The sequence below is a fragment of the Melitaea cinxia genome, chromosome 15 (assembly GCF_905220565.1).
Source record: "Melitaea cinxia chromosome 15, ilMelCinx1.1, whole genome shotgun sequence".
NCBI lineage: Eukaryota > Metazoa > Arthropoda > Insecta > Lepidoptera > Nymphalidae > Melitaea > Melitaea cinxia.
In genome coordinates this window covers 4518865-4539097 of record NC_059408.1, presented here as the reverse complement: position 1 = coordinate 4539097, position 20233 = coordinate 4518865, and the positions used below count along the sequence as shown (strand labels likewise).

The following is a 20233-nucleotide window of genomic DNA, read 5'->3' as shown; positions in this document are numbered from 1 at the left end:
ATTAAATTTGCTGATAACAAAGTAAAATCATAATGAGAATTCTATTAAAACAACGTCGATTTTCAATTAACGAAGCTGGGATAGTTCGCGGTCGGCTAGCGGTTATAATGCCCTGTAATACTTACTTTCTAATATAGATTCTAATACTTTGTTTTAAAGTTTATGGTAACTTATTTTAGCGATGTAAAAGCGTACCTTACTTTTTGAGCATGGACTTCCCGTTTACTTACGTTCCTACGACATTTACTGATTTATGCGTTTAAAAATTTGCAGTAATTTTCACTTCATTTTTTGTATACCACATCCATTAAGAATGAATAAAAATTCAAATATGAAAAACTTAAACATTTCACTCTGTATACCGAATTAGCTAGAAATCAGACATAGTATCCGTGTATAACTTAAATGTACTGAAAAGCATAAATGATCAAACGGGATTCATTAAATCTAAAAGCAAACCTAATGTTTTTGTACTGTTGGAATATTACAGTATATTGACGACACATTAGCGCAGTAGCCGGATCAAGTGTCTGGTGTTCTAGCGATCACGAATTCCTTACATAAATAATTCTCATAAATAAAGGTCATACAGATTTTTGTTGTAATCTAGACGTTTGCCCTTGTGTGTTGTATGTCGGACCAGCTACAAATGGTGTCATAAGCGAATGTAAGCCGTAAAATTTCTAGACATATATATGTGTATGTAGACATATATATGTATGTATGTAACACACAGTTGGGTCATGGCTTTACATAAGTATGTTTACTTGTAATACATAGATTATTACGAAGGCCGCATTTTAAACACCCATACGAGTTATTTATACAGATATATTTACCATTAAAAAAAATTATGAATACAGATTATTATATGGCATAATTTTTACCATCTCTATCTTTAAAAGAAAGTTTTAGCATATTTTAAACATTATAAGCAATTTTATTGAGATAATGCACACCAGATTCGGAATAATTCGACTGGGATAGTACCTCAATGCTACAGAAGATTACACTTATATGTTGAATATTTGTTTGTCTGAAGTTTTCCTGTGATGAGTAACATAGAGAGGGTCAGAGTAGAGTCGACAACGCGAATGCAATGCTTCTGGCGTTTTTAACCGACTTCCAAAAAATTAGGAAGGTCTCGTATGCTTTATGTATGAACCTCAGAACTTTTTTACGGGGTGGACCGATATCAATAATTTTTGTTTTAACCGAAAGGTGTGTCATGTCTGACTATTTCAATTTAATTGAGATCTGATGTCTTCTCTTTGAGTAATAATAATAATAATAATACACTTTATTGTACCCCAAAAACAGAAATGATACATAGCAAAGAAAGAAAAATATTGACAATATATTCATAAGGTACAAATGGCGGCCTTATCGCTAAAAAGCGATCTCTTCCAGGCAACCTTAGGGCAAAGGAAATGGTCTAGCGTCAGCATAAGTGTACAAGTCACAACAAATTTATTATAAATATTCAAATAATTAAACGTATACATACATACCTACTGACATATATACATATATACCCACGCAATCTTGGATAACACGGATTTACTTGACTATTTTGCATCTACTTACGTTGTATTACTTGTCGATGTAATTTTAGTCGTTTTTTTTTTTCGTTTGCGAGCAAACACAATGTAACAATCTATAGGTACGATATCTGCTTCACATTAGGTGGACCTTAAGCTTGTTTGGTGATGTATAAAAAAGCTTTGTTAGTAAAATTATTATCTATTTAATTATATTAATTATATTTTAACTGCTGCTGCTGTCCTATGGTACCCCAGTGCTACAAAGGGCCTTCGTGAGACTTCTCCATCCGCTCCTGTCCTGTGCCTCTTGCTCTACGTCCCTCCAACTACGACGTCGACAGTTCGCTGCCACGTGTCAACCGGCCGGCCCCGCCGCCTGCTCCCGCGCGGCATCCACGTGAACGCGACCCTGGCAGTCAGTTGTCTTCTGGTCTTCGGAGGGTGTCCACTTATCCACTTTTGCTTCCACTGGGAAATCTCTTACTTGATCGGGATTTGGTGGCATCGATTCCATAGATCCTCGTTGCTGATAGTTCGGTCGGCTGATAGTTTCGGCCAGAATCTGCGCAGGGTGGATCTTAAGCATTTGTTGACAAACACTTGTAACTTGCTCGTCAGACCCAGTCAGAGTCTCCATCCAGGTCTCACAGCCGAAGAGTAAAATAGACTTCACTATGGAATCAAAGAGGGAAATTTTGATCCACCGGGTGACCACGTTCGAATCCCAGACCGGTTTCATTTGGGCTACCGATATGATATTTGATCTTAAATTGTAATTTTACTCATTCGAACGATTTTTCATCATAAAATCAAAAAGAGTTTCATATATTCGTCTCAACAACGGGTATTGTGAAAATATTTTATTAAATTCACATTTCACACTTAACCCGAGGCGTCGCCTGTTAAATAATTCATTAGCTGTTTACTATTCATGGGTCCATAAATCGAGGGTAGATAAATGTGGTTTAAACTGAATTCTGCATTTTACATGTTTATCAAAACTGCTGTTCTGTCAAAAAGGTGTCATATAAGTTTTTTGGTATTTTCACTACTGTGTGTTAAGCGTGTAGTATCTATACTAATATTATAAAGCTGAAGTTTGTTTGTCTGTTGATTGTTTGAAATTGCTAATCTCAGGAACTATTGGTTCGAAATGAAAAAATATTTTTGTGTTGGTTGGTCCATTTACTGAGGAAGCCTGTAGCCTATTTAATATTTATAGTACTTGTTTTCTCAAATTAACGCAGTTAAAGCCGTTGGCTACAGCTTTTTTTTATTTACTATTTCATCAAGTCGGCATCCAAATTAATTATGCCTAAAGTGAAGAGTACGTTAAGCCATCGGTCCCGGTTGTTATCATGTACACCTGATAGCGATCGATAATTAAGGAGTTTAATTAAAATAATTGTACGCAATACTAATATGAACCTAAGTAAAAAATAAATAAATAAAATTTAAACATACATTATATACAAATGACGCCCTTTAACTTTTTTTACGCATTTAAATATGTAGATAGATTATCTCACCGAATTTATGGCATGAATACTGATGTGAAAAATGTAAATTGTAAACCGCTGAACGTATATTTTAAAAAATAACGGTTGCCTATAGACGTTTTAATAATAAAATATTTATACGTAAAAGGCTTTTACTTTTTGTGGTATGATTTATCTACAAAGATAACATGAAACATAATAGTGTACAGCATATAAATAAATAAATAAATATCTTATAACATACACACGGTCGTCTGTTCCTATGGTAAGACACTTAATGCTTGTGTTACAGGTGACAGCCGACTGTTATAACATTTTTTTTTTTTTTGATAAATATAGCAACGGGCTAGTCGATATATATTATATAGGATAAATTAAAACATAAAATGCCTGTTTGAATAAAACTATTTTGATTTTTAATGTTTCAAGTCATGTAAAGTATCGGATAGATCCGCGACGAAAAGAAAAAAAAGATAGCGCTACAAAATTTCTTCAAACTTTTACAGTAGAGTAAGTTGTACTCTGCGGAAAATAATTTCGTAATCGACTTTGCATCACAATCGAAATAAATTGTTAATTTAATCAGGAGCTCGAGTGAAATGCAGTTGCAATCAAGTTTCCACCTAATTTAAATTCTTAAGCCTGCAGAAAATTCATTCAAAAGAATTAGCATTCGCCAAGCTCTCGACTAGTTCTTTAAGGTAACGAATGCTTGATATCTTTTTAACTACTACTTTTTTGAAGTTGAATACTAAGAATTCGCCGTGGGATTTTAAAATACATCCTCTGTGAAAGCGGATTGCGTCTTCCGTGATTAACTTACCGTATATGGATAAGTGTATAAAATAAAATAGCCTTCTTCACGGCTTGTGCTAGGCCCGTAAAAGGCACGTCTGGCACAACATTCATGGCATCTGTATCCATAGTAATTAATAAAGTACTAACGCGCGGATTATGATTAGCATCCGATGTATGTAGAAGCGATCGCCGCATGTCCAGTATTACTCGCTTCAAATATCCTCTTCGAATCTTTGGAAAGTGAGTAAAATGCAATACCTCGTTTCTTATATGTCCTTTTATATCTTATATGCAATTTAATTAACAATCTCGATTGTTCGTAAAAAAACCGTTTAACTTTGCCATCTGTTTGTACAATAAATTAGCGCAGCAGTCACCAGCAACTAACTGTTGCATTCGATCGCTTGTTTTCGTTCGCCACTACACACAAACCGCCACAAATATTTGTAAAGGCCTTGCAGATATTTGTTGTAGTCTGAGCGTTTGTAATCGTGATGTATGTTTCCCGATTCTTGACGTCAAATTTCGTACTAAAATGTACTTGAATGTGTAGCGTTTTTCCATGTAAATAGGTATTTCCACAATCAGCCACATTTCAAGTCATCATTTCGCAACTCACTACGAGTTTCGTAATATGCTTGCAGGTCATTCATGACTAGCTACAGGTCTGCACCAACTTGCAATAATAAATTTAGTAATAAATCCGATTTCGTTTTCGCGCTGGACCGCAATAGAATCACTCTGTGAGTTCTTACTCTAGCAAATTTCAATTATTTTATTTAGAATTTAATTAATCACTGAATCGAAGCATTTCAACAAGTAAACGAAAATTATTTCGTATAAAGTAAATGCCATTAGTTCAATTATTCATTTATTGATTTCCTAGCTGCTGTCCGCGACGTCGTCTGCGTGAACGCTATACAGCACCAAAAATACCTACGAATATAGCTTTTAAAATAACATTCATTTACCCGTTTCTTCTTTACATTTCATATCTACAGAAAAAGCTCATAGATGGCGCTGCTTTAAAATTGTCTTGTCTACTTATATTCATTTAATTATGTTTATCGGCTTAGTTACTTGTATTGCGTGATTTTTATAGTGTGAAGCTAGCTTATATAGCATTACTATTAACATAATAACAACAACATTCAAATATGCGTCGTTAGATTACACGTTGTTACAGAATGCGTTGAGGAAATAAAGGTTCACTGCTCGTTCCCGGTAGGTGATAGCATGATAATATGTAGCCTATATGTTGACCCAACTTTTTAATAATATTCGTGCCAAATTTGAAGTAAATCCATGCGGTACTTTTTGAGTTTATCCCGGACATACATACAGAGAATTCGTTGAGGAAATAAAGGTTCACGGCTCGTTCCCGGTAGGTGATAGCATGATAATAAGGAGCCTATATGTTGACCCGACTTCTTAATAATATTCCTGGCAAATTTGAAGTAAATCCATGCGGTACTTTTTGAGTTCCACCCGATTACATACAGACAAACAGGCAAACGACAAAAATTCTAAAAACTATATTTTTGGCTTCGGTATCGATTGTAGATCACACCCCAAGTATTCTTTTAAAAGAATATTCAATGTACAGTTTTGACTTTTCTACCATTTTATTATATGTATAGATTTGAATTTGGCTTTCAATGCTCTGAAGGCTTTACCACCGTTACGTAAAATAGTGAAGACGCAAAGGTGATTAGATTATTTAAGGATTTAACCTGAAACAACAAAATGTTTAAGGGTAAAAAATCAATTACTTTAACTAGTCTCATTACTTTAGTTTGTTTGATTGTATTGTGTTCATTCATTACCATAATTATTTCAGCCTATCGCAGTCCACTGCAGTGCCAAAAATGGCATAAACTCGTGTGTTTTGCCCATAGTCACCACGTTGGGCAGGCGGGGTGGAGACCGCGGCTGGCTTTGTCGCGCCGAAAACGCTGCTGCCCGTCTTTCGGCCTGTGTATTTCAAAGCCAGCAGTTGGGAGGTTATCCCGCCATCGGTCGGCTTTTTAAGTTCCAAGGTGGTAATGGAACTGTGTTATCTCTTAGTTGCCTCTTACGACACCCACGGGAAGAGAAGGGATTGTGTTACAATTGTCAAAAATGTATCTGCCAAAACAACCAAATAGTTTTGAAAATTTTCAAGCTGTACTGCGATTAAATACAAAAATTCTTTGATTCATTTCTGTCTAATATATATTTTAACTTTAATATCATAATTCACGTCATACTTTTTAAAAAACAAAAAACACAATCCCATATCGTCTCATATCATTTAATAACCAGTCATTCGTTTACAGATTACGAAATATTTTTTTAATTCCCTTTTCGTTTAAATTGTCGCGACGTTCGCTTCATTTACGTCATTGACAACTCTATTTCAAAAGGAAAATATTTTGTTTTTATGCCATACTTTTATGATATATTGAAAGTACAATTTTCATGGTTTACGTTTCGAATTTTATGGCTTTTTTAGTCGTTGGTATGGTGTAAACTTTATTTACTTTCAATTTCAAAACTGCAATGGAACAACGTAGCAGATTAAGCTACTGGCATTTATTTTTTTGTTTTTTTTTTTTGTGTTTCAGTGTCTTCACAACAGTGTAGTGTATACAGACTGATTCATTTTAATAAAGTAAAAAAAGTATAGTATTAATAAAATTAGGTTGTATACAGGCAATAATTCAATGTTTCTTCACAATAGAAAATAGAACAAAGATTATTTACGGTATAAAAAAAATGTTTCAGTAAACAACAAAAGATCATCTTGGATCTATTGAAACTTAATAGGAAAATTCTTATTTCTTATTTTTATAGAGAGATAATTAGCCAGATTGTATATGAATTTTTAACCGACTTCAAAAAAGGAGGAGGTTACTCAGTTCAAGTGTATATATATATATATATATGTCTTATTCATGTTGTTGTAGAAATTGTTTATATATATAAGTGTAGTCTTTCGACTAATTGGAAGGCTCCTTATCTATATTTGCGGGGCGCGGGCGTAGGTTATACTCGCACTCTTTACAATATTATGTAGGTAGTACTCAAAAAGATTATAACGAAATTGTAACGTCCACCGAACACGTGTCTATCATGTGGCGGAGGGAGTAACTCAGAGCAGCGCCTAGGACTTGCGAGCCAGGTGTAGGTTTAAGGAGATCTCCTTTGAGATACGTATCAACGCTCACCTTCACTGCTCGAGTTATCCGCCATAATATGTAACAATTAATTCGTATGCACAAATTAATTATCGAATGAGTCTAGGTTAAGCTACTAGCAGGATACAACTAATGTATCGTGCCAAGCCAGAGCCAAGACTGACTTAGCGGCGGTGACATCGTTCGTTTTATACACGTCAGAACAATTCGAGTAATATAATAAATGAGGGTAGGCGACTATCGAACAATGTGCTAGGTGGCGCGATCGTTGCATCTGTTGTTTAATAATTCCTTTCTAATTGCGTAAGACAGCGCTAATGCCGACATATGTATAAAAGAAATGTGCGTTATTCTCTACTATATATAGGTATTATACAATATACATGTGTATGCAAATTAAAAAAAAAATTGCAGACACGTTTTTTTGTATTGAGTTTTGGCCAACTAACATATCGTCACACAAAGGCAACTTGAGGAATTGATTCTGAAGTGATTAATTAAAGTTTAATTCATCATCATCATTACAGCCCATACAGTTCACTGCTGGACATAGGCCTCCACAAGTTTACGCCAAAAATAACGTGAACTCCTGTGTTTTGCCCATAGTCACCACGCTGGGCAGGCGGGTTGGTGACCGTAGTACTGGCTTTGTCGCACCGAAGACGCTAAAGTTGAATAACGCTAAAGTTTAATTAGGTATTATTAATTGATAATTATCAATTTATAAATCATAAATTGATATACTCTCGTAAATTTGATACAGTTTTTGGGTACAAAAGAATGATTAATACCAATTCTTGAAGGGTCGAGAAAAGCTATCTCATTTTGTGAATTAAATTAAATTTCGTCAATTATAATAATGAAGGGACATTATTAAAGTCAGTCCCTTTCATATTTTATATACTGTTCTAAATATTCCCATTGTTCTGTTTATCTGCTATGAGTTAGATTCTAGAGACAGCACTAACGCCCCCCTTCTCCTTAATAGCCTATTACAATGTTATTTCTTATCTTTCTAGCATATGTTCTCTTCAATATTATATTAATGATAAAGATAGGTTTAGTGGCGCTCTATTTCAGTACAATCGATATTTTTTTTTTTTTTTTTTTTTTTTTAATAAACGGTAAATGCGTAGTTTCTCCAGCATTTAAGTTCAGAATCGATGGTAGCTTCACGTTTACCTATTATAATTAATTTATTAAAAGCGAATTTAATTTTAAATTGTAAAATGACGCCTCAAAAATGCTTTTAAAGCCTATTTGAAAAACCAATTTATAATTTAGATCTATTTTTATCTGTTAATATTCAAGAGCATCGTATCGGCGGAGCCAAAGCTTTCTTGAGAGTCCTTTACTATGGCAGTCCGATTAAGCGAATGACAAGTATTTTTCTTTTTTCTTTTCATCGTATTTGTATTGACGGCTAATCTATTTCTAAGAGCATAGAAATAAATACCAAATGAAAAAAAAATCCGTATTGTTAGTTTACTCGAGGCGGTTTTCTTATTATTTATTTATTGTACAGCAGAAACAATTATGATATAAGGTAGCCTTATAATATAGAGCAGTTTTTTTCCGGATAACCTTTGGATGGAAACCTTGGAAAGAACAATTTGGAAGAATTGTCATTTTCGTTCAACTTCTTCTTTCACTTGAATTTTTATTTAAAGTATATTTACATCTAACCACAATTTTTTACTTATTAAATATCATAATTTTTAACAATCATAATGTGATGTGATAACAGCAAATATATAAATATGCATATTTTACCGCTACATAAATATTAGCTTCTTGTGCTAAAAATTGCGTCTTTATTTAAATGATGAAGTAGTTTTGTAATTATAAAGTAAAGATCCTACCGAGTATAAGGTAAAGCAATCTAGACGTAAGCACGACGGAGATAATGTGTCTAAACTACTCAGTCTACTTCAAACCTTATTACCACCACAGTTTGATATTCTGAGAACCCAGCTAGGTAAATGACGTAACATTAAATCTAAAATGGCGACCGTTTGTTACATTTTAGTATTTGTAATAAACTTATTTTTTAGGATTGTAGATTGACAAAAATGCAAGTCTATGTTTTTTTAGCCCGTTTAATCACTTTTGAACTAGTTTCAAATCAATATTAAAATTAGTTGCTTTAGTTTATATAATGTGAGCTTCACTAAACTAGGATGTGAACAATTTATATCGAATCCCAGTCATTTCTATCTAATTTCTACTAAGCTGTACTCGAGATGCCGTATCTTATGCAAATTAAAAATGTTCTAATCTAAAAATACATGTAATTAATTTTTAAGTCTTTATTTTAAGACTGACGTTAATTAGTTTTATAGTTTTATTTTCTTAAGATAATATTCAATTAATTAAACCACAGGTAAAGTTGGAACAACACCTGCGAACGAGTGATTTATACGTCAGACAGTCGCTTCTCTCGTTGTGAGCAAAGTTTTAACGTTTTCCTTTTTAGCTCCCAAACAATTAAACTTTCTTCTGTCATTGCTTTGAAAGAGGACGTTTGAAGAAACGATTGTTTTGAATGTTTTTTGTTATCTGATCGTTTTGTTTTTAACGATTATTCTCCCCCTCTCATCATTTGGATGTTACCCTGTTTTTTTTTTATTGAAGTTTTTCTTTTTTGTTTTTTTAAGCGACATCTGAAAAAAAAAACAAGATGCTCAATCCAAAACTTTGTAATCGAAAACTGGTGCTTGTCGTGTGGTCTCTTTTAAAATTATTTGAGGTCTGTCGAGTTTTGAGTTATTCCTAATAATATATAATTGACTATTTTTACAATTAGTACGTTATATTCCTTGACGATGTAAATCGCAGTCGGCTTTTTCGCTTACAAGAAATGTCTATTATGAAAAACAAAAAAAAAATACACGAAACCAGCCCTAAAACCTATTTTTCCTCCTGTAGTAGTAAAGTCTATCTTTAATCTATTTCCAAGATAAAAGTTATCAGTGTCTGGTGATAGAGGCCCTTAATTAATGATTTTGTCGGCAACATCGTGTAAAGGAAATAAAGCGCGTCGTACGCAAATTGCGAAGCCTCTAGAGCGGAGTAATAACGTCGTAACAATGCCCTATTATACTCAATCAATAGGAATAACGCTTGATTTTTACGGACACAGTTATAAGAGAGAGCGTTTAAATTTGTCAAAGAAATAAAACATTCAGCAACATTATCTATGAATAGTATGAAAACTCATCTTAGTGATAATTATTTTTTATACAAATAGGTAGGTAGGTACCTACTTAAATTTGCAATCAAGACTACATTTTTATTTATCATTTTCCTATACGCTATTATATTTTTTAACATACAAACACGGTCCTATATATCTAACGTTGGAATGTTTGTGTGTATTTCTTGTAAACTCCGATTCATGTGTTTTAAACAAATTTACATATCCATAATACATCATAATATATTAATAATACACGCAAACCTGGAACGGTAAAGTAGAGTCAATACTAACTGCGCCAACGAGCCAGTCAGATCAAATCCTGCACGGAACTAATAATATAAACTAGGCAATAAAATATAAACAATCAAACGTTTGGTTAATGATCATGCTAAATAACAGTGATTGGCGTCTTTAACTAGATCACTCTAAAGTTCGCTTAAACTATTAAATTGTTCCAAACTTACTCTCGTGACACACGCCGTAGTTGGCGACACTAAGTCCCATTGTCGAAGCATGTTGTAGGAACGCGTCGGGTCGGCTCCAGATAGTTCATTGAATTGCTCATTAAACCAGACTTGGAGCGATCGATTGTGCAAACTCAGTCATACCTAACCTCTTTACTAAAATCGTGCAGAGTTTCCAGCGGTCGACCACAAGAACTTGCGTTAAGCTTTCTGAAATTACGTTTAAATCAAAAAATATGAATTAAATTAAATTTTATAATATTGGTTACATGCTTATATAATTTGATTATTGTAAAAAGATTTGTTGTCATTATAATTCTAATTATGATCGTATCACTTTTTTTTATTTTGTTCCGGACGTTTTTGTATTTAAATTAATAAATACATTTTAACAAATTTAAATACACAGGTACATGATGTAACTATGGATGTGGCGGTTATTTTATTATAACCATATTCACTTACGATCAGACATTAATAAATTAATCAATATATAAAATAAAAAAGGGAATACTTAAAGTATAATTAGCGAACGTCAAACGAGTAATTTAATATGTGCATTTCAAGTACAAAAACGCAGACTTTTCTATTATCTCAATGTTAAGACTTCTCTGATTCTCGTGTCAGTTGCAACTAAAGGCAAGCGAAGCAGACAAAGGGTTGCGGTTTGACACCACATTTATTTTATAATAACATCTAATGATGCCATTAAACCAATCAATGAATCAATCAACATCTAATGATGTTAAACAAAGACTTATCTGTTATTAATTATTGTATTATGTGTTTTTATTAATTATTGTTAAGACAAATATATTATATTAATAAAATATAAGTTTTGACGCTAAATAAAAGCGTAACTTTTAAAATCCTTCTAATATTAATACTTTTAATACTTCTCCTTACTTTAAAAATTTCTCTATCGTCAAAATACAAACATGGCGGACAAGTCATGTTTTTAATTAAATGCAGTGACAGCCCACCGTAAAACAATTTTAATTCCGACATTTTGTTATTCGAATGACTTTTTCTAGTGGATTTTTTTTATGAATTTAGATTTTTTTATGCTGTGCGAAACAAAGAGGAAAATGTGCTTTGTATTCCGGGGTTATTTCCCGCAGCGACTCTGTTCGTTTATTTTATTAATTATACCCGGGTATATAACATTTTCTTCAATAAAGTTTCAACCTTTAATAAATAAATGTGTTTTAACATATTCATATAAAACTTATTAATTCTTCTATTTATAGAGTAAACAATTATTTAAAGTATCCTTGAAATTAGTATAATATAAATCATATATGTTTATTCACAATTATATTGATTGAGAACATTTATATCAAATTATATAAAAGTATTTTGAAAAACCGTCGCACGTCAGTCATCAATGATTATTGGCATAAACTGTGAGGTGTCAAACATTGGATTATATCAATAAATATTATAAGAAATAAAATATCATTTTACTTTAGTGCCTATTTAATCATCAGATCCCTTTTGACAGACAAAATTATCGACATGTCCAACTCGTAAAAAGAAATAAAAATAATCTCGTAGTATTTAACTCCTGTAATAAACTGAAAAGTAAAGTTTCTTGGTTCGTAATAAAAGATTCCTGCAAGTTCGGTCTACGTAATTGCAGTACTAAATGTCTCTACGTGATTGCAGTGCTCTGGTTTTGGGCGTTGCGGTCTAGGTTACACTGTTCCACGGATGGCAGAGATGGAAACTGTCACGTAGATAGTTACGCGACCCATCGACGCCACCGGCTCAAGTTCTAACAATGGCTGCTGACCAAGCGTTTCCGTGGGACAATTCAAAAGTGCATTTAGTTCATAAGTTTTAAATGTAATGTTTTAATTAATTATTATTTTAAGATTAGTCTTGTAGAACATTTGTAACTATAAACATCTTGTAATTAATAAATAAATATTTTTTTTAAAAGAAATTCGTTCGCCGTTATTTAACTGGCGCAGTCGGTAGGATCGCGACACTCGAACTTCGAATAAAACTCTCCGAATAGAGTGAACGATATCTATCGTTATTTTCGCGATCCGCTATAGAAGAACCTACAAACGGCGATATCCTGCGGGAGTCCTGGCGAATTGGGAGTCCTGCTGTTCTACAAGGCCCGGCAAGAGATGCAGAGAATCCTTGGGTAAGTACGAATCGTTTACCCAGTATCCTGTGCTATATCTCATGTCGTTATATTATATTTATGCATACGAGTATAGTGTTACATGTGATTGTCTTTGTGCTATAATCGCGATTAGACAATTAGTTTAATAATAATATATTTTGTGTAATACTTAAATATTTTTTGTTCTTATGCTAAAATTGCATTAGACAATTAATTTAATAATAATATATTTTGTGTCAGATTTAAATAATTTTTGTCTTTATGCTAGAATCGCATTAGATAATAAATTTAATAATAGAATATTTTGTGCTATACTTAGTTATAGTTAGCGTAACGCCAACGCTATCGATAATCATAAACAAGTACTTTTCTAATTTTACTCGATTTCTTTTTATTATTCAATATGAATAGTTCAGACATACATAATTTTAAATTTGTAAGGGATGTTATGCCCAGGTATGATGGTAATCCAAAAATACTTAATTATTATATAAGAGAGGTAGAAAATATACTGTGTATGCTCGATGCACCTGCTAGAGTAAGTCCGCCACTTATCTCTCTCATTAAAAGTAGGCTAAGCGGAACCGCGATAGATGCCGTGGCCTACGAAGAGTCACTCGATACGTGGGATAGCATTAAATCAGCATTAATACGTAGGTTAGGAGAGCCGCGTAATGAGATTCAAGTAATGCAGGAGCTAACGCGTGTCCGTCGTAATAAAAATGAAGACGCGGAGGCTTTCGGCAAACGTCTCAGAGATATATTAGATACGTTAAACTCGGTAGGTAGGCACAGTGATAAATCATATTACGAAAATATGGTAATCGACCAATACATCAATAACCTTGAATTTCATGTCTCGATCGGGGTGCGTATTTCACAACCTACGACCCTGGAGGTAGCGATAATAACAGCTAGACAAGAGGAGGCATGATTAGCTCATAATAAATTTAATAATTTTCATTCACCTCCCATACAAGCCAAACCAAAAGAGATGCCTAGACCTAATATTCCCATAAGTCAAACTAGCCTGCCGTTTAGGTTTAGTAATATACCCAAACATAAGTTCTTCGATAATGTTGGACCACAACAAAGACCACAGTGGGTACAGCCCGCGTCACCGTGGAAAAACAAGCAAGCTGCAGGTAATTTTACACCCCAAAGTTCTGGTAATTTTAGGAATTCTGGAAACTTTAGGAACTCTGGAAACTTCAGACAGCAGCAGAATATGCCACATCAACAAGTTAACCAGCCACAAAATATCTCAGATGTTACAATGAGGTCAGTAAATAAACCACCTAGACCTCAGTTGGGTCAGGAAGAATTTTACTACACAAGTAACGAGCCAGATTTCGACCAAGATAACGACGACCCCTATTGCGAACAAGGTGAGTACTTTACCACACAATTTTCTGACCAAGATTACGCAGATACGTCCTCAGATCAGACAAACCACCAGGATTTTCCCGAGGACAAGGAAAACGAAGATCACAGTTAAACACTGTTGAGATAAAAAGACAAGGTAAGTCCCATCTACCATACATTGACCTCCCAGAGTTTAAGGGTAAATTCTTATTAGACACAGGAGCAACTAACTGCATGATATCACCTAAAGCATTAATAGGAACTAGTTTTGAACATTGCATACAATATGAACCGTTTTTAGTGAAAACCGCACACGCTACTACTAAACATGACTATATTGCATATTTACCTTTACCCCCTCAATTTAATACCGATAAGTCTCATAAGTTTTTAGTGTTCGATGTTGATCCGAAGTATATAGGAATAATAGGAATAGATTTGTTGAAAGAATTAGGCTGTACAATTGACTTAAACAATAAATTATTGATATCTCCTACTTGTGAAATACCTATATATACAGATTATCCAGTTAAGAAAGTTAAAGTTGAACCTAAATGTGAAAAATTAATTATTGTCAAAACAAATTATACTGATGGTCAATATATTTGTGATGAGTTCTATTGGGCTAAAGATCTTAAATCGCCAACAGCCCTAGTTACAGTTAAAAATGGCATTTTTAAGACATCCATAATTAATTTTAGCAATGAAAAGAAAATTATCACCAATAATACCCAGGTAGCTCTTGAACCTGTACCTGAATATGTAGTAAATAGCTTGGAAGGTGTCTGTAGTCTAAATAATTTAAATATTCAAGAAAATTTTGACCATGAATTAAAACAAAACCTGAATAAAATTCGTACTGAGCATATGAATGACGAGGAAAAGCGAGAAATAATTAGACTTTGTTATAATTATAGAGAAATTTTTCATTCAGACAAAATTCCACTGTCCTTCACCCATACCGTAAAACACGAACTAAGACTGACTGACCAGACTCCTATTTTCGTTAGAAGTTACAGACAGGCCCCTCAACAGCGCAAAGAGATTCAGAATCAAGTCGACAACCTTTTAAAACAAGGAATCATTAGAGAAAGCATATCCCCATGGTCTTGCCCAGTACACATAGTCCCTAAAAAACCAGACGCCTCTGGAAAGGTTAAGTGGAGGCTTGTTATTGACTATAGACGACTAAATGATAGGATTGTAGAGGACAAATACCCCCTTCCAAACATAAACGACATATTAGACAGACTGGGACGAGCACAATACTTTACTACCCTCGACCTCGCGAGTGGCTACCATCAAATTGAGATGCACCCTAACGACATTGAAAAGACTGCCTTTACAACAGAAAGAGGTCATTATGAATTTTTACGAATGCCCTTTGGCTTGAAAAATGCCCCTAGTACTTTTCAACGTCTTATGGATCACATTTTAAGAGGTTTAGATAATGTTTTTACCTATTTAGATGACGTCATCATAGTATCCACGTCTTTACAAGACCATATAGTTAAATTAAAACAAGTTTTTGATCGTTTCAAAGTCCACAATTTGAAGATTCAATTAGATAAATCCGAATTTTTACAAAAACAAGTTAATTTCCTAGGACACGAACTCACGGACCAGGGACTTAAGCCTAACAAAGATAAAATCAAAGCAGTATTAAATTTCCCTATACCATGTAATCAAAAGGATATTAAGTCTTTCCTAGGTTTAGTAGGTTACTATCGTAAGTTCATTAAGGACTTCGCGAAATTAACCAAACCATTAACAGCATGTTTAAAGAAAAACGCTAAAGTAATACATACACCAGAATTTATAGACGCGGTAGACAAATGTAAGCAAATTTTAACAAATTCTCCCATTTTACAATACCCAGACTTTGACAAACCATTTATTTTGACAACTGATGCCTCTGATATAGCCATAGGAGCAGTCTTATCGCAGGGAAACGTAGGATCTGATAAACCTGTTGCTTACGCATCAAGGACACTATCTGATACAGAAAATCGTTATTCAACCATAGAGAAAGAATTATTAGCTATAATCTGGGCCATTAAATACTTCAGGCCGTATTTATATGGTAGGAAGTTTACCATCTACACTGACCATAGACCTTTGTCATGGTTAATGTCCTTGAAAGACCCAAATTCAAAATTAACTCGTTGGAGACTTAAGCTTGCTGAGTATGATTACAAAGTAGTGTATAAAAAAGGTAGTCAAAATACGAACGCAGATGCATTATCTAGAGTTAAAATTTTTCATAAAAGTGTTGATTCATTAGCCGTGAACCTCGACGACAACGATGACGATGAAATAATCAATCGAATTTTTGACAATGCACGTAGGGAAGCTCAAAACACAGACATTGACAATACGACTGAAGCGCAAAATACAGACGCTGATAATGCAAATGAGTCACAAAACACTGACATTGACAATGCGACTGACAATACTGACAACGTTCACGTACAAAATCAAAGAGAAAATGACATGCAAACCCACAATGACCAAATGAGTGTTGACCAAGACCAGCTGATCTCAACTAATCATACCCAACCCGACAACGAAAATAGAGGTATACCAATCTTATCAGACGCCATTGACAGACAACTTAAACAGTTTCATATAAGGTCTACACCCGGTTCAGAATATAGAGTAGAAAATAGGTCGACAAACTCTAGAGTTGTTATCAAAGACGTATTTATCCCCATAAACAACACCGAGTCTGAAATTATTAGATTTCTGAAAGAACATACTATAGCAGATCGTATTTTTCACTGCTATTTTTACGACGAAAGTTTATATTCAGCCTTTGCAAGGGTTTACACTACTATTTTTAATGACAGAGGACCAAAATTAATTAGGTGTAGCTCACGTGTGACCTTAGTCGAAAATAAGACAGAACAACAGGAATTAATAAAGAAATACCACGAAGGCAAAACAACGCATCGCGGTATTCAAGAAACATTTAAACAACTCCGTAGAAACTACCATTGGTCCAATATGTTGCTTTCGATTCAAAAATTTATTAATCAATGTGATATTTGCCTAAAATCTAAGTACGAGAGAAATCCACTCAGACCCCCTTTGACCTTGACTCAGACACCAACAAAACCTCTTGAACATCTGTTTATGGACCTCTATTCTACAGGAGGTGCAACTTTTCTAACAATAATAGATAATTTTTCAAAATTTGCACAAGCTATGCCCCTGAACGCTGCAAGTAGTGTACATATCGCTGAAGCATTGATACAAGTTTTCTCTGTCATAGGCTTACCATTGAAAATAACAACCGATTCAGATAGTAAATTCGATAACGAAGTTATTAAGGAAATATGTGCATCTCACGACATTAACATTCACTTTACAACACCATACAACCCGAATTCCAACTCTCCCATAGAACGATTCCATTCAACTATAGGTGAGATTATCAGAATACAAAGAATGACAAATAAAGAAGACCCAATTAATTTAATAATGAATTACGCTATAATTGCCTATAATAACTCAATTCACTCCGTAACGGGTTACACACCACGAGAACTGTTATTTGGTCACACAGCTTCTCGAAATCCCTTAGAATTATTCTATCCTAAAGAGTTTTACCAGGACTATGTCATCAAGCACCGCAGAAACGCAGAAGCAGTACAAGAATGTTTAGCAGCTCACATGGCCAAAAATAAAGAACAGGTAATAGAAAAACGTAACCAGGCCGCCAAGGAGATCACATTTAAGGTAGGAGAAATAGTTTACAAACAGGTAGCCAAAACTGCGCGCAATGACAAAACCAAACCAGTCTTCAAAGGTCCGTATAAAATAATTCACCTTCACCCCAACAATGTTGCTGAAATAATAGGTAACCACCCCAATTCAAAATCTATTAGAGTACATTATAAGCTTTTACGAAGACCACATCTTGTTACAGGACCCTCATCGCAGGAGCCTGGGTGCTCTTCGCAACAGCCAACTTAACCCTTAATCCCGTAAATAATGAAAATGGAATATTATTACTTAAACAAGGACTAGTTCTCAAACAGATTGATACTTTTAGTCTGGCTTGTGTCTATAATATCACTTACCTTCATGAGGTTACTATAAAAATTCTAGCACTATATGTTAGCACGAAAGATGCAGAGGATAGGTCGTTATTAGGTAGTAAGGATATACGTTATCAAACATACAAGAACCAGATAGAAGCTAGTTTAAGTTTAATAAATAAGAAAATTATGTTTATAGCACCGCATTCAACTAGAGTTAGGCGTGGTATAATAAATGGGTTAGGATCTGTGGTTAAAGCAATTACAGGAAATTTAGACTACGAAGATGCGATTAAATTTGAAAATGAAATATCAAACTTACGAAATTCAGTTTATAAAATTCAAAATTCTCAGAAACAATCTTTATTTTTAGCGGAAAATACAATTAAAGAATTTAGCAAACAAATACAAATTATTAAAGAAAATGAGGAAAAATTAGTAAACCTGTTGAAAAATGCCACTATTAGTAATAATTTAATAATTAATCATATGAACTTTTTAGATTTATACATTCAAATAAATTTTAGTTTAGAGTTCCTATTAAATAAGCTTTTAGTTCTAGAAGATGCAATGACCTTTGCTCAGATAGGTGTAATGCACCCAAGTATAATAGCTCCACATAACTTAATAACTGAGATTCAGAACATGCAAAAGTCAAATAAATTTAAAGCAGTAGATAGTATAAGCATCAAAAATATACATAGTATAGAAAAGTCAATTAGTGTAAAAGCTTATAGCACAGAGCACGCATTAACATTTATCCTGGAAATACCCTCCGTTGATCCAAACGTTTTTGACCTTCTCCATATCTATTCCATCCCAGATAAGCAAAATTTAACTATTATTCCCTAGTCCAAATACCTAGTACTGGGTAGCGAGGAGTACTCTTACCTGGAAGACAGCTGCAGGAAGATCACGCAAGACACCCATCTCTGCGCGACACTGAACACTCAACCCGTAGATAAATCTGAAGACTGCGTTATATCACTCATCAAACATCAAAAAGCAAACTGTACAAGAGCGAAAATGAATCTCAAACAACAGAAAATACAGAAAATAGAAGAAAACAAATGGCTGATAATTCTTCAACACGATGAAATTTTAAGAATTCATTGTGGTTCAAAAACAACATACAAAAAGATATCCGGTATTCAAATAGTCAGCATCACAAGTGACTGTCAATTAGAAATATCAAATAAAATATTGAGAACAAATTCTGACACAATAACAATAGATGAAATCATTCCATTACCAAGTACTCCAATCATACCAGAAGAAAAGATACATTATAACCTTCAGCTCGAAGACATCTCACTGGACAGTATCCATGAGTTGATGGAACGTGCAGAAGACATCCCAAACGAAGATGGCACTAATTGGCAAGTTATGATGGCTACCCCGAGTTGGCCCACCATCGGAATATACATTATCTGCGCTGGGATTATATGCTGGAAATTATATCTATGGAGGCAAAGCCGAAATAAAACATACAAGACGGCGGAACCTGCAGTCAGACAGAACAGTTGCAGCGAGGACGCTACAGGAAGCTGCAAAATGCGCTTCCAGCTTAAGGAGGGAGGAGTTACGCGACCCATCGACGCCACCGGCTCAAGTTCTAACAATGGCTGCTGACCAAGCGTTTCCGTGGGACAATTCAAAAGTGCATTTAGTTCATAAGTTTTAAATGTAATGTTTTAATTAATTATTATTTTAAGATTAGTCTTGTAGAACATTTGTAACTATAAACATCTTGTAATTAATAAATAAATATTTTTTTTTAAAGAAATTCGTTCGCCGTTATTTAACTAGATGGAGAACTTTATTTTGTTCTTTTTATTTTATCTTCACTAGGGATTTAAACTTGAATAAATTAAAAAATTCTGAGTTCTTAAAAACGTAAATGTGAGTAGTGTACGTAGTGTGAGAATAATGAAATTTACAATCAATATTTTAAAGCTATTTTGATTATATTGTGTTTATTCTGTAAATGTAAGTGTTAGTA

At 33.9% G+C, this 20233-nt stretch overlaps 1 protein-coding gene across 1 annotated transcript; it reads left to right on the top strand.

The window, feature by feature from the left end:
• The first annotated feature begins 12824 nt into the window (after positions 1-12824).
• On the top strand, positions 12825-20013 carry LOC123660700. The gene is given in 2 exon segments (XM_045595751.1): positions 12825-12841; positions 18120-20013. Coding segments are annotated over 2 exon segments (1761 nt in total). The 3' UTR covers positions 19864-20013.
• The last annotated feature ends 220 nt before the right edge of the window (positions 20014-20233 follow it).